Source organism: Quercus robur, chromosome 8, assembly GCF_932294415.1.
Source record: "Quercus robur chromosome 8, dhQueRobu3.1, whole genome shotgun sequence".
Lineage (NCBI taxonomy): Eukaryota > Viridiplantae > Streptophyta > Magnoliopsida > Fagales > Fagaceae > Quercus > Quercus robur.
Genome location: NC_065541.1, coordinates 8,221,060 through 8,237,720, shown reverse-complemented (window position 1 = coordinate 8,237,720; position 16,661 = coordinate 8,221,060). Strand labels below are relative to the sequence as shown.

The following is a 16,661-nucleotide window of genomic DNA, read 5'->3' as shown; positions in this document are numbered from 1 at the left end:
TATAGATATATAAGTGACTGTGTCAACACAATTTTAAAATAATAGAGGATTAGGTTTTTGAAGTGGGATTTTAGTTAATTATGGATACAACTAAAGGAAATAGCTATTATTAGAAACTACAATCCGATAAAAAATGGAAATAGTTTGTGTTTTTCATGTGTATTGTACTTGATAGGATGTTGATATTCATTTAATACTTAACATCTCGTTGGGTTTAGTGCAACTAGTCTTGCCCTCCAAAAATAAAAAGATTTTACATTTTGCTTCCTGCTTCTAATAGAAGTTATGATGAGGAAAAAATAGAGTTCCTTATTGATGAGCCACAAACCTCCACCCTACTCTTCTTCTACCCATTCTACTTTTGTGTGGGGGACGGTCGTATATATAAGATGATTCAACTTACATTATACTGACTTTAATCCTAGTCACCCAACCATCATTTTGTGATTAGGTTAGATTACTTGGACAAAATGGGCTTCTACCCTTTTCCAGAAAATTAATTAGCCTTTTGCCCTTCTTCCCAAACTAAATAGGGAAACGCTCCTCTTTTAAAACTCGACTTTTTCAAAATCGAGTTAAACCCTATAGTGACGTTTTCAAGGATCTATAGTGACGTTTTTAAGGACTTATAGTGGCGTTTTGTAACTTGACATCCATGGGCTCTAGAATTATTATTATTTTTTTATTTTTTTTTTAACTCGATTTTGAGAAAGTTAAGTTTCAAAAGAGGGGCATTTCCCTATTTAGTTTGGGAAGAAGGGCAAAAGACTAATTAATTTTCTGGAAAAGGGCAGAAGCCCATTTTGTCCTAGATTACTTGACAAATAATGCAATCTGTACTTTGATAGATTCGGCTTGAGAGGTTCTTATGGGTTGGGTTTGGGTGTTTTTTTGTTTATGAAAGGGCTGCTTCACAATAATTTAGTTAAAATGTTTTTAATTATAATTTTTGTTTACACCTACAACTTGCATAACATTTTTACCTACTAATAACAATTTGCTATTTGGTAGATGTGAAATGAATTATACCTCTAGATAAATTGTTCATGGAGTAATCTGGTTATTTAAATATAGGAAGGGTGGATTTTTGTTGATAGTAGGTTTACGGTGTCATGCTAGTGGTGAAGAGAGATAAGCTAAGTGTATGTGTGAATTTTTTTAGATTTAGCAAATGAGATTTTCACTCACGTGTAAATGAGTTTAAAAAGATTTGGATTCCTCACTTGGACTCTGATGTTACTCCAAATGTTTCTCCATCTCTCTCAAGATTAAACCTTAGATCAAAAACATTTAAAAAATGAAATGAATTTAAAAAAGAAAAAAAGAAAAAAAAGAAAGAAACAAACAAAGATTTTGTTATTATTCTTTCTGTTTTTTCGATAGCTAATTAGGCTCTTCTTTGTTCTTCATCTGATTTTTTTTTTCTTTGAGGTTTTTTACTTTGCTCTTCCCAGATTTTTCCTTCTTCACCAATACAACAAGCTTTTCTCTAAAGTATTTCATTCTCATTTCTCACCCTAGAAAACCTCCTCAAGACTACCACCTTAAGATGTTTCATACTCCTTCATGGGAAAGATCCCTCTCTTTTAAATCATCCAATTTAATCCAGAGCTAAGATATGTGATATTTTAAAAAATCCAATGGTCTTAAAAAGCCCATTTAAACTACACAAATTCAGTTTTCTTCATTTCCTGTTTTCCCCACTTTTTATTTTTATTTTTTATCATTAACATTAAAAGTTGGCTGGAAACTCCATGAAAACTGAAACTGAATTCAAATTGAGGAACAAAATACCATAAAAATGAACTTGAAAATGAGTTAAGAATAAGATATGTGATATTTTTAAAATCCAATGGTCTTAAAAAACCCATTTAAACTACACAAATTCAGTTTTCTTCATTTCTTGTTTTCCCCATCTTAAAAAAAAAAAAAAAAAAAAAAAAAAAAAAAAAACCCTTAGAAGTTGAGAAATGCTATGTCCACAACTTATCACCTATGATTTGTTATGAAAATGTTGTAGACGTATCACCTCTCTTAAAAGTTAGTTGAAAAATCCATGAAATTAAACTGAATTTGAATTCAAATTGAAGAACAAAATACCGTAAAAATGAATTTGAAATTAAGTTTAAGAACAAAATACCTTTAAATATTTGTTTTTGTCATTGTACCATAGGGATTTAAGTGAGTCCACAAAAAATGCAAAAAAAGGAAAAATCATGGAAGCAAAAAAATAAAAGCATGTGGCTAGAACTAAATTCCCAATGGAATGCTAGATATACAAACTAGTCCACATTAAATTACACATATAACCCCAAAATTCACCATATATACCAACACCCACACAAGCATGCTCACAATCAACACAAGTGAAAAATATATATCGAGTAGGTAATAATAACTACGAATACAAGGAAGCAAGTGCTTAACAATTAGAACAAATTAAACACAAAATTTCAATGTCCATCAAATAATTAATTAAAAGAAATATCTCCCTCTCTCATGTTCAAAGTTGACCTCTTTAACAAGTCTCGAGTAGAATCACCAATTTGTGAACACCATCACGTGAATCGTGATGCATCTAGAGGTTGGGTAATGTTAATAAGTGCATTAACATCTAGATTCTAGAGGTTGGAGAGTCCATTAATGTACGTCTAAGGTTCACATGTGCCAAGTTCTCAGAAAGCCTCTTCTAGTGATTAAGTTTGAAGAAACCCAAGATCCGGTGGTGTAATAGTTACTGCCGCATCTAGAATACATTGTTGCTAGAAGTCAAAGCTTCAAGTGGATATTTGGACTCATAAGTGAGTTGTTTATGTTCAATGGAGTTCTACTATTGAAGAGTTCTTAAATTTGAAGCTACGTTGGATAATGTTAATAAGTACTATTGGGTTATAGCAATTTAGAATATGGTTATTCTAATACTGTAAAACTTCAATTCATTAGTGAATCTAGTTTCCTTCAGGTTGGTGGTGAAGCCTTTGCAGTGGTTTTAAACTTAAGCTCATGAGTGATTGTAGTCTCTAAAGTTTAACATTATCATTTTTAGCCTTCGTTTGGGTCCCGTGCACTGTTCACGGGACCCACAAATACGGATTTCAGCAAATTTTTCTTTAAAACTGGGTTCCACGGTACTATTAACATATTTAAAAATTATTTTACTACAGTGTTTTTAGTTTTTAGTTTTCAGTAATAAGCGGTATTTAAACAGACACTTAGTTCCTAAAAAACTTAAAACGATCGCTTTAGTCCCTATAGGGTCAGTCTATAGTTTGGCCAAGTAATCTAAGGGACTACATGTGTGATCACTTTAAATTTTAGGGGCTAAAATTGCTCATGAGTTAATTGACCCATTGGCTTTTCCTTACATTATCATATTCTGTACTATTTGTTTTCCTTATAGGAAATCTTTCATCTTTGAGAATTTTGGACCTTGCAACTAATCAATTTAATCGAACTCTCCCTCAAAGTCTTGGACGACTGGCCAAATTAGAGTCTCTATATATTGATTCAAATAAGTTCAAGGGTGTTGTATATGAAGTTCATTTTGCCAATTTAACAAGATTAACACAACTTCATGCATCTCAAAATCAATTGGAAAACGACTTACTTTAGAAGTAACTCACAATTGGATCCCTCCTTTTCAACTGTACAATAGTTAGGATTAAGATCATGGAATTTAGAGCCAAAATTTCCATCATGGCTTTGTTCACAAAAGCGTCTTCGATATTTGGATATATACAACACCAATATTTCAGATGTAGTTCCTCATTTGTTTTGGAACATGTCTTCTCAATTCCTATATCTAAATTTGTCTCTCAATCAAATGTATGGAGAGATTCCAAATATTCCAACGGTTTTTTCTCTAGTGCAATGGTTGATATGAGTTGAAATTGCTTCAGAGGTCTGTTACCTTTTATACCTTCAAATGTGAGCATATGAGATCTTTCAAACAATTTATTGTCTGGATCTATATCTCACTTTTTGTGTTACAAGATGAATGTGCCTAAACAAATGGAATATCTCGATTTGGGAAAAAAAATCTTTTATTAGGGAAATAACTAATTGTTGGATGATGTGGCAAAGATTGTCGGCCTTAAATTTGGGAAACAATAATTTCACTGGTAGTATTCCAGCATCCATTGGATCTCTGATTGATCTTAGGTATTTATACCTATGCGACAACAAATTCTCTAGAAAATTACCATCCTCTTTGAAAAATTGTAAAAAGTTGGTGACCATTGATATTGGTGAAAATGAATTTGTTGGAAGCATACCTTCATGGATAGGACTTAGACTTTTGAACTTGATGATTCTCAACCTTCGCTCAAATAATTTTCATGGTCATATGCCAAAAGAAGTTTGTGCTCTAACTTCACTTCAAATCTTGGACCTTTCACTCAATAAGCTATTTGGAGGCATACCTACATGTATTATGAATCAGTGCCATGACCACAAATAAAAATTCAAAACATGCCATTTATTCATATAGTTTCTCATTAGGATATGCTGAACATGAGCAATTTGAAAGTGCATTGCTTGTGATGAAGGGGTGAGTTGTTAAGTATGGCACTATTCTTTGACTGGTAAAAAGTATAGATCTTTCGAAGAACAATTTCTCCGGAGAGATCCCCAGCAGTTGAAGTACATTAGCTCTATCTCTTACTTCATGGGTAGTGAAGCAAGATAGGATTTGTCAATTTCTTCTTCCTCAAGTTCTTATAGCGTGCTAGCATAGAATTTTTACCATACTAAAACAGAAACATTTGTCTTTCTAATCCATTCATATTTGACATGTATGATAAATTACTAATTTCTTTTGGCATGGATCACAGGCTAAGATTAAGTTCCACGGATACTGCTGTTACACCTCAAGGTCTTGTGTTAATGTTCCAAACTTACCGAATACCTAGGCTTGCGAGCTATCATAGGTATTCGAGGTCTTCCCCTACTACATTTCCACAGTTCAGTGTTCACTCATTTCATCACTCATATACACATGCACTCAGCTTACTTATGCATGAATTCCACCAAAAAGGGACATAAATGTAGACACCCTATTTCATTCTGCTTATCCTCTCCAAGCTCTTTCTCATTTGTTGTATTAATTTTGTTTTTTTAAGCTTTTCTTTTAGTTGGGATTTCAATCATATTTTTATTAACATTAATTTTAATCCTGTCTTTATTCAAACCTAGAATTTTAATTTATGGAACCATTTCCTTCTCCTTTGTGTATGTGTGTGTTTGTTTCTCAAAAAAAAGAATGGGTAATTATCCCATATTGTTTAAGAGAGTATGTTGTGTGTAGTATAACTTGCCTCATCCTCCCTTAAGAGTTACCATTGCTTTTGAGTGGAGTTGTGGTATGTCTTTGTGTTAGAGAATTCATTTCCCTATCCCCTTGTGTGTGTGTTTGTTTCTTAAAAAAAAAAAAAAAGAATTTTAATTCATGAGTCGTTTATCATCGTTTAATTTGTTTTTATTTTATTGAAGTTTTTAATTTTAACAAGTGATCTAAAATATAATTTAATGTTTCCTCCTTAAGTTGTTTTATTTATTTTTGGTCTAAACACATATTTATGATATTTTTTTCTTACACACACACACATATATATATACATACATACAAACATACACACAAAAATTTAACCAATTTTAAGCCAAGTTATTAATTAGTCCAATTATGCTTAAGACCTTGGTTAAAGCAAATAACATCAATATTGTGAACCATTAAAATAACAACAAAAACAAATAGTACAGAATATGATAGTGTAAGGAAAAGCTAATGGGTCAATTAACTCATGAGCGATTTTAGCCCCTAAAATTTAAAGTGACCACACATTTAGTTCCTTAGAGTACTTGAACAAACTATAAAGTGGCCCTATAGGGACTAAAGCGATCATTTTAAGTTTTTTAGGAACTGAAAATGATAATGTTAAACTTTAGAGACCACAATCACTCATGAGCTTAAGTTTAAAACCACTGCCAAGGCTTCACCACCAACCTGAAGGAAACTAGATTCACTAATGAATTGAAGTTTTACAGTATTAGAATAACCATATTCTAAATTGTACTTATTAGCATTATCCAACGTAGCTTCAAATTTAAGAACTCTTCAATAGTAGAACTCTGTTGAACATGAACAACTCACTTATGACTTATGAGTCCAAATATTGAAGCTTTGTCTTCTAGCAACAATGTATTCTAGATGTGGCAGTAACTTTTACACCACTAGATCTTGGGTTTCTTCAAACTTAATCACTAGAAGAGGCTTTTTGAGAGCTTGGCACATGTGAACCTTAGATGTACATTAATGGACTCTCCAACCTCTAGATGTTAATGTACTTATTAACATTACCCAACCTCTAGATGCATCGTACGATTCACGTGAAGGTGTTCACAAATTGGTGATTCTACTCGAGACTTGTTATTAAAGGGGTCTAGTTTGAACATGAGTGAGGGAGATATTTCTTTTAATTAATTATTTGATGGACATTGAAATTTTGTGTTTTGTTCTAATTGTTAAGCACTTGACTTCCTTGTATTCGTAGTATTATGACCTACTCGATCTATATTTTCACTTGTGTTGATTGTGAGCATGCTTGTGTGGGTGTCGATCGGTATGGTGAATTTTGTGGTTATATGTGTGATTTAATATAGGACTAGTTCGTATATCTAGTTCGTATATGCATTCCATTGGGAATTTAGTTCTAGCCACATGCTTTTATTTTTTGCTTCCATGATTTTTCCTTTCTTTGCATTTTTTGTGTACTCACTCAAATCCCTATGGTACAATGACAAAAACAAATATTTAAAAGTATTTTTTTCTTAAACTTAATTTCAAATTCATTTTTATGGTATTTTGTTCTTCAATTTGAATTCAAATTCAGTTTTCACTTTTCATGGATTTTTCAGCTAACTTTTAAGAGATGTAATACGTCTACAATATTTTTAAAATAAATTATAGGTGATAAGTTGTGGACATAGCATAGAATTTCTCAACTTCTAAGGTTTTTTTTTTTTTTTTTTTTTTTTTAAAAAGGTGGGGAAAACAAGAAATGAAGAAAACTGAATTTGTGCAGTTTAAATGGGTTTTTTAAGACCATTAATTGGATTTTAAAAATATCACACATCTTATTCTTACCTCATTTTCAAATTCATTTTTATGGTATTTTTTTCCTCAATTTGAATTTAGATTCAGTTTTCATGGATTTTCTAGCCAACTTTTAAAATTAATGATAAAAAAATAAAAATAAAAAGTGGGGAAAACAAGAAATGAAAAAACTGAATTTGTGTAGTTTAAATGGGCTTTTTAAGACCATTGGATTTTTTAAAATATCACATATCTTAGCTCTGGATTAAATTGGATGATTTAAATGAGAGGGATCTTTCCGATGAAGAAGTATGAAACATCTTAAGGTGGTACGTCTTGAGGAGGTTTTCTAGGGTGAGAAATGAGAATGAAATATTTTAGAGGCTTGTTGTATTGGTGAAGAAGGAAAAATCTGGGAAGAGCAGAGTAAAACATCTCAAAGAAAAAAAAATTAGATGGAGAACAAAGAAGAGCCTAATTAGCTATCGAAAAAACAAAAAGAATAATAACAAAATCTTTGTTTTTTTATTTTTTTATTTTTAAAATTCATTTCATTTTTTAAATGTTTTTGATCTTAGGTTTAATTTTGAGAGAGATGGAGAAACATTTGGAGTAACATTAGAGTCCAAGTGAGGAATCCAAATCTTTTTAAACTCATTTACTTAGTTTATCTCTCTTCACCACCAGCATGACACCATAAACCTATTATCAACAAAAATCCATCCTTCCTATATTTAAATACCCAGAGTACTCCATGAACAATTTGTCTAGAGGTATAATTCATTTCACATCTACCAAATAACAAATTGTTATTAGTAGGTGAAAAATGTTATGCAAGTTGTGGGTGTAAACAAAAATTAAAATTAAAAACATTTTAACTAAATTATTGTGAAGTTGTGTATGTAGCAATACTCTTTCTTAATACAAAATCCCATAGGATCCAGCTCTTTCATAAACATAAAAAAACCCAAACCCTGCCCATAAGAACCTCTGAAGCCGAATCTATCACAGTATAGATTGCATTATTTGTCAAGTAATCTAACCTAATCACAAAATTATGGTTGGGTGACTAGGATTAAAGTCAGTATAATGTAAGTTGAATCATCTTATATATACGACTCTCCCCCACCCAAAAGTAGAATGGGTAGAAGAATAGGGTGGAGGGTTGTGTTGTACCTGTAACGACCCCATCCCACCTGTGTAGATATTGTCCGCTTTGGGGCCTCATACCCCTCACGGTTTTGTTCTCCTCCAAAGCACACAGTAGTGGGGGAAAAAGCCTCTACACATTAAAGGAAGGTCACTCCTTATAAACACATTCTCATATGCTTCCCTAGGTGATGTGGGATTCCATGAATTGTAAGACCCCCTTTTGGGTCACTACAATCCACCTCCCTTATGAGCACACGCGTCCTCGCGTGTGGGACTCACACTTTTGGCTAGGACCTAGTTCTGATACCATCTGTAACGACCCCACCCCACCTGTGTAGATATTGTCCGCTTTGGAGCCTCAATTTAAGTGGGGGAGATTATGATACCCCAATTTGATTGATTGTATGATATGTGTGGGTGTGTGATGAGTCCCACATCGGGTATTTACTGGGTAGATCTGAGCTTTATTAACAACTACAAGGATCCTCAATTGTGACTATTCATTTTGAGGTATAGTGCAGATGTGACTAGTGTTTTTTCCTTTGGTCATTACATAAGTGATGTTTACTAATTCTAGGGGTCTTCCCAAAACAGTGTTGACTATTAAACTATTTTGTATCAAGGAAATATGTTGATTATTCTATATCTAAATTGATATTTTATAAATGTTTGATATGCACATTTACTATTCGTTTTATGAAAAACTTGTGGGACAACCTAAATTTAGTTAAACTTGTATGTGTGAATATATTTTTATACTTCGTTGAGAATTATGAATGGATTATTTTTGTGAGCATATTGAATATGTCTTGAAAACCTATGGCAAGTCGTGATTAGAAGTTCAGTATTGCAAGCTCAGTATTTAGTCCTTAGCAAGGGACAATCATATTGCAGCTAGTCCTTAGCAAGGGATGGTCCTCGAAAAGGGGACAGTGCACATTTGATAGCTCCTTAGCAAAGGAGTATACTATCGAGGATCCAAAAAGGGAAGCTCCTTAGCAAGGGAGTGCACCTTTAGGTTCCAAAGTAGCCATCCTTAAGAAAAGGGATGTAAAGGAGGTTCCAGCCCCAAAAAAAGGGACAGCACAACCCTGTCAACGAGGCATAAATGTTGACCACGAGAAAAGCCAGAGGCCTTTTCCCCCACTGCTATGTGTTTTAAGGGAGAACAAAACCGTGAGGGGCCAGTAATCCCGTGTGGGCTCAGAGACACTACCCCACAAAGTGGTTTCTAACGAGGACGTTAGGGATTTAAGTGGGGGAGATTGTGATGCCCCAATTTGATTGATTGTATGATGTGTGTAAGTGTGTGATGAGTCTCACATCGGGTATTTATTGGGTTGAACTGGGCTTTATTAACAACTGTAAGGAGACTGATCAATTGTGACTAGTTCTTTTGAGTTATAGCGCCAATGTGGTTAGCACTTTTCCTTGGGTCGTTACATATGGTATCAGAGCTGGCCCGGTAATCCCGTGTGGGTTCGGAGACACTACCTTACAAAGTGGGCCCTAACGAGGACATTAGAGATTTAAGTGGGGGAGATTGTGATGCCCAATTTGATTGATTGTGTGATGTGTGTGGGTGTGTGATGAGTCCCACATCCGGTATTTACTGGGTAGATCTGGGTTTTATTAACAATTACAAGGAACCTCAATTGTGACACAATTTGATTGATTGTATGATATGTGTGGGTGTGTGATGAGACCCATATCGGGTATTTACTTGGTAGATCTAGACTTTATTAACAACTACAAAGAGTCTCAATTGTGACTAGTCTTTTTGAGGTATAGTGCAGATGTGACTAGCGCTTTTTCCTTTAGTCGTTACATATGGTATTAGAGTCGGCCCGGTAACCCTATTTGGGCTCGGAGACACTATTTCACAAAGTGGGCCCTAACGAGGACGTTAGGGATTTAAGTGGGGGAGATTGTGATACCCCAATTTGATTGATTGTATAATATGAGTGGGTGTGTGATGAGTCCTACATCGGGTATTTACTGGATAGATCTGGGCTTTATTAACAACTTCAAGGAGCCTCAATTGTGACTAGTTTTTTTGAGGTATAACGCAGATGTGATTAGCGATTTTTCCTTTGGTCATTACAGTACCAAGGCTAGTGGCTCATCAATAAGGAACTCTATTTTCTCCTCATCATAACTTCTATTAGAAGCAGGAAGCAAAATGTAAAATCTTTTTATTTTTGGGGGCCAAGACTGGTTGCACTAAACCAAACAAGATATTAAGTATATCAGGTACAATACACGTGAAAAACACAAACTGTTGTGTGGCATAAGTCTCTCCCAAGTAGGAGTTTTTTTCTCTCTCTTCAGTAAGAGCTCTTTCCTCCCTTAGTTCTTAACTAGGGGTTTTCTCTTTGACTATACTAATCTCTAAGATTGGGCATGGTCAAGACCTAGAGCATTGAAATGGAACAAGCTGTACTAGATGGACTGCAGAATCTGCAGCTCACCAAGGAAGAAGAGGAATGTATCCAGATCACGAACCAAAGCCGTGCTGAGCTTCTAGAGGAATGCTATCTAAGCCTTTTTGGGAAGCTTCAGTCAAGCAGGCAACAGAATCAACGAGCTCTGAAAGGCACTTTGAGAGCTGTTTGGAAAATGGGATCTGACTTGAGGATATTGGAGGTAGGCAATGGTATATTACAATTTAAATTTGGGTCGAGATACCAAATGGAATGGGTAGAGAAAAATGGCCCCTGGAATTTTGACAATAATTTGCTGCTATTGTGTCGATGGAGAAAAGGCCTCTCAGCGGCGAACATTACCTTCACACACTCGCCGTTTTGGGTTCAGGTGTGGGGGCTGCCGTTTGAGTTTATGTCTGAAGAATCCGGGAAAGACATCGAAAATAGTATCGGTATTTATGTTGAAACAGATAAGAGGTCAGGGCAAACAGATCAGGCGAAGTTTATGCGAATCCGAGTTGAGTTGCAAATCGACAAACCACTCCGGAGGGGGGGGGGGGTACATTAAGAACATGGAAGATGAAAGGGTATGGATAACTTTCAAGTACGAGAGGCTGCCTACTGTGTGCTATGTATGTGGAAGAATGGGACATGACGATCGGCATTGCACGCAAGCAACAAATGGAAAGGAAACTGAGTATCAGTATGGGGAGTGGCTTAAAGCAAATGGAAGTTTTAATGGGACTCAGTATAAAGTAAAAACCAAGAAGAATGACAGTGCTGTGTCAAGCAGCGGAAGTGAAGAAATAAGGCAGCCACCCTCGATGGCGGTGATGGGAGATACAGCGACTGATAGTGGCGGTGGAGTTCAAAAATCTGGTGGCTTTCAAGAAAGTGGAAAAGCTGGTGACTGGGGTACCCGAGGTGATGATGGGAGGTCAGCATGCCAGGCGGCTTGTCTGTCTCAGAGATGGGATAAGGTTGAAGAGACTTTGCTTAGCTTGGGGAAGGGAGATGTAGCACGTGAGCAAGGGAAGGTGCAGGACACAGCTAAGGCAAAAGGGAAGAATAAAATATGTGGGGATGAAATATCTATAGTGGGCCTACAAAAGGGAAGGAAAAATGGGGATGAGTCGGAGGTGACAAGCCCGTTGAAGCCAAAAGGTGATAAAAGTGAAGAGGCTGTTGTGGGCTATATGGACGTGGGCCAAAGTGAAGAAAGGAAGCCCAATGCAAGGGGAAGTTGGAAGAAACTAGCCAGAGCACAGGGCCTGACTGATAGTAACGCAGTAGCCCAAAAAGAAGAGGAAGTTGGAACAAAAAGGCCTAGGAAAATAGAGAAGCAAGAAGCAGAGGAGGTAAGGAAAAATAAGAAAAAACGTGAGGAAGCTCCAGACAGTGATGTTCTTATGACTATTGAAACGGCGGTGACTGCGAGACAGCACCGCCGGGAGCCATGATTGCTTTATGCTGGAACTGTCGGGGGCTTGGGAACCCCCGATCAGTTGGTGCGTTGCGCGATTTGGTGCGACGCTGGGATCCCGCAATCGTCTTCTTGTGGGAGACAAAAAGAAAAAATCCAGGAATGCAGAAAGTTAAGGTAAAGATTGGTTTTGAAAATGGGTTTTATGTCAAAGGAAAAGGAAAAGGAGGGGGCTTAGCTATGTTATGGAGAAGAGAGACAGACTTAGAAATTAAGAGCTACTCAAAGCACCATATTGATGCGGTGGTTACAGAGGAAAGCAGTGGCTTCAAGTGGAGGATAACTGGTTTTTATGGGCATCCGGAAACTCATCTTAGGAGGGAGTCGTGGAATTTTCTTGATACCTTAAACAACCAATATCATCTGCCTTGGTTATGTTTGGGGGATTTTAATGAGATTCTCTCAAGAGAAGAAAAACAAGGCGGTGCTCAAAGATCATGGCAACAAATGGCAGGTTTCAAAAATGTCATTGATCGATGTGAGTTTAAGGATATGGGGTATCGTGGCTCAAAATACACTTGGTGCAACCAACAAGAAGGACCAGACAGAATTTACATGAGGCTGGATCGTGCTTTTGCAACTGTGGAGTGGCTGCAGTACTTCCACAATATAAAGGTACACCACTTAGTTGATACTACCTCTGATCATACCCCACTTTTACTTACTGAAACTAGTGCTATCTCTCAACAAATGAAACGTAGATTTCACTTTGAAGCTATATGGATAAGGAGGGCTGATTGTAAGGATGTTATTGAGGAGGTTTGGAAGGATGGTTCTTGTAGAGGTACTCCAAATGGGCTATGTGAGGGACTCAAACAGTGTGCTTCAGCTTTGACAGGCTGGAGCAAATCCACTTTGGGGAGAATTCCAAAAAAAATTAAGGAAAAAAAGGAGGCTTTAGGAAGACTAATTGAGCATGATGATGATGGACAGAATGGGGTGGAAATCAATAGGCTTAGAAAGGAGGTTAATGAATTGCTGGATGATGAGGAGGTGTGGTGGCAGCAACGATCAAGGGTACAGTGGCTAGGAGAGGGAGATCGCAATACTAAATACTTTCACCATCGTGCAACGGAAAGGAGGAAAAAGAATACTATCAATGGGTTGTGGAACAAGGATGGATTATGGTGTAGCAACAAGGAAAGTATTGCAGCCACTGCCATAGCATATTTTGAAGACATATATACAACCACCCATCCAGCTAGTGTTGATGAAGTGACAAACTTAATTCCAGCCAAGGTCACCAGGGAGATGAATAGTGATCTAACACGTAATTTTACCATGGATGAGGTCAAAGCAGCTCTCCAACAAATGCACCCTACAAAAGCCCTCGGCCCGGATGGTATGTCAGCTATTTTTTATCAAAAATACTGGGATATTGTTGGTTATGATGTTGCTAATATGGTTCTTAATGTGCTTAATTCCAATGCTCCTTTTGCTGAAATAAATAGAACTAACATTGCTCTTGTGCCAAAAGTTAAGAACCCATCCAGGATGACAGAGTTTCGTCCCATAAGTCTCAGTAATATGGCTTATAAGTTGATATCTAAAGGTCTTGCAAACCGCCTCAAAGTAGTTCTCCCTCATCTTATATCAGAAAATCAAAGTGCCTTCTTGGCAGAGCGCCTCATTACAGACAATATACTAGTGGCTTTTGAGTTAATGCATTATTTGGATCATAAGAAGAGTGGGAAGGATGGTTATATGGCAATTAAACTGGACATGAGTAAGGCCTACGACAGAGTAGAGTGGATTTTTGTAGAAAAAGTCATGAGGAGGTTGGGCTTCCATGAGAGGTGGGTGGACTGGATTTTGAGGTGTATTACTACGGTATCTTATTTTGTCCTAATTAATGGTGAAAGTCATGGGTGCATCACACCGTCGAGGGGGTTAAGGCAAGGAGACCCTTTATCGTCATACCTTTTTTTGCTATGTACGGAGGCTTTTTCAGCGATGATTGTGGAAGCAAATGACAACCAGAGGCTTAGTGGCATTTCGATATGTAGGGGAAGCCCAAAAATCTCCCATCTGTTCTTCGCAGACGATAGTTTACTATTTTGCAAGGCAGAAAGGCAAGAGAGCCAAACATTGGTGGAGATTCTAAAGCAATATGAGATGGCTTCGGGGCAAAAAATTAATGCAGACAAGTGTTCAATCTGTTTCAGCCCAAATACAACACCTGATACAAAAAGGGAGGTTTTGTGCACTCTTGGCTCTATGCAAGACACAAGGCATGGGAAATACCTTGGCCTCCCTTCTATAATTGGGAAGTCAAAAAACCAGGTCTTTGCGGAAATAAAGGAGAAGGTGGGGAAAAAACTATCGGGTTGGAAAGAAAAAATGCTCTCTTTGGGTGGCAAGGAGATCTTAATTAAAGCGGTGGCTCAAGCTATCCCGACATATACGATGAGCTGTTTTTTGCTTCCGAAAGGTCTATGTGAGGATTTGGAACAAATGATGAGGAACTTCTGGTGGGGCCAAAAGAACCAAGAAGCAAAGATGGCGTGGGTGGGGTGGAAGAAAATGTGTAAGTCTAAACTACAAGGAGGAATGGGCTTTCGCAATCTTAAGGCTTTCAACCTAGCTATGCTAGCTAAGCAGGGGTGGCGACTCCTTACCAACCCAAGCTCCTTAGTGGCTCGGCTTTATAGAGCCAAATATCACCCTGCAGGTGACATCCTTGGTGCAAAGCTTGGATGTAATCCCTCGTATGCCTGGCGAAGTATCTACAACAACTTGGAAGTAATAAGGAAAGGCACTAGATGGAGAGTTGGAAATGGGAAAACGATCCACATTTGGGAGGATAAGTGGCTTCCTAACCCCACTACTTATAGAGTTTGCTCTCCCCAAAGAGACATAGATGATTTCCCAATGGTCTCATCTCTCATAGACGAGGACACAAAGCGATGGAAGGCAGATAGGGTAAGGGCACTTTTCTACCCTTTTGAGGCAGATACTATACTTAAAATACCACTCAGTTACAGCTTACCGAATGATAGTATAATCTGGTTGGGCAACAAGAGGGGTGTGTTTACGGTTAAAAGTGCATACTATGTAGCTTTGCCTTTGGTTGAAGAACCGGATTTGGGTGGATGCTCGGATGGCGACTATAGAGCCCCACTTTGGAGGAAAATGTGGCACCTTAAGCTTCAGGCCAAAGTGAGAATTTTTGCTTGGCGAGCTTGTGTGAATGGACTGCCGACACGCATGAATATGGTGACAAGAGGTATTGATGTTGATGCTTCCTGCCCTCTATGTGGAAAGGAGGGAGAGAGTACAAAACATGCTATTCTCTATTGTAAAAAAATTTGTGATGTTTGGTGGTTTTGGCAGTCTTGCCCAATCAATCTCTTGGCTGAAACAAATGATGTAGTGAATGTGGCATTGCGAATTATGGAAGCTGGAACTTGCCATGACTTGGAAATATTTTTTGTCACAGCGTGGTCGATTTGGTACAACCGAAATAGGGTGGCTCATGAGGCACAAGGTTCCCCCTCAATTCATATCTGGGGTACTGCACAGCGAGCCCTTAATGACTATAATGTTGCTACAGCTGTCAAGTTACTTCGGCAGCAACCTCCGGAGGTTGGGTGGAATGCACCTCCATCGGGTTTGCATAAGATAAATGTGGATGGTGCAACATCTGAAGATGGTAGACCCTCTGGTGTGGGAGTGGTAATTCGAGATTGTAGAGGTAGGGTTGTGGCAGCAAGTGCAAAGATTCTGCCTGCACAATATAGCGTGGAAGTCACCGAAGCATTAGCAGTGGAGCAGGGGATTCTGCTAGCTCAATAGATGGTGCTCAAGCAAGTTATTATTGAGTCTGACTCGCTTTTGATCGTTGATGCTATCTCCTCAAACTCGCCCCATGGAGAGTTGCAGCCCATTGTTCAAGGGATACTTCTGCTGTCCTCTTTCTTTGATGTCTGGAAAGTCAAGCACTTGGAAAGGGAATACAACAAAGTGGCTCATGAATTAGCAAAGTTGGCTAGAGAAACCAGGATGTCACAGACCTGGATTGAAATGGAGCCTCCTATGTTTCAACAACTTTGCCAAATTGATAGGGCTAAATGTTAGGTCTGCTTGTGTTTTATGCCTGATTTTGTTGTACTCCAATTTCTGAAGTGTTTAATGAATTTCAAGTGAAGTTTCACTTTCAAAAAAAAAAAAGAAAAGAAAAACACAAACTGTTTCCATTTTTTTTTATGGGATTCTAGTTTCTAATAATAGCTACTTCCTTTTGGTTGTATTGTATCCATATAATTAACTAAAAACCCACTTCAAAAACCTAATCCTCCATTATTTTAAAATTGTATTGACTCAGTCACTCATATATATATATATATATATATATATATATTTTTAAATCCCCAATACCGACCTTCCCTAGATGATTATCAACTTTTAGGTGATACATGTTAGCATGGGAACGTGCTAAACCATTACTGGTTGTAATGCTACATTATTTTGACATTGGCATGAGGTTTATGACCACACACTCCACACATAC

General features: G+C 37.2%; 1 protein-coding gene across 1 annotated transcript; it reads left to right on the top strand.

Annotated features, from left to right (window-relative positions):
- Positions 1-10,669: 10,669 nt before the first annotated feature.
- LOC126695792 (uncharacterized) lies at positions 10,670-11,236 on the top strand. The gene has a single exon (XM_050392606.1). The coding sequence runs from the start codon at positions 10,670-10,672 to the stop codon at positions 11,234-11,236; it is 567 nt and encodes a 188-aa protein (XP_050248563.1).
- Positions 11,237-16,661: the final 5,425 nt, after the last annotated feature.

Bases quoted from the DNA above. Each gene is read 5' to 3' on its own strand.
- LOC126695792 (XM_050392606.1), top strand. From the start codon at position 10,670: ATGGAACAAGCTGTACTAGATGGACTGCAGAATCTGCAGCTCACCAAG.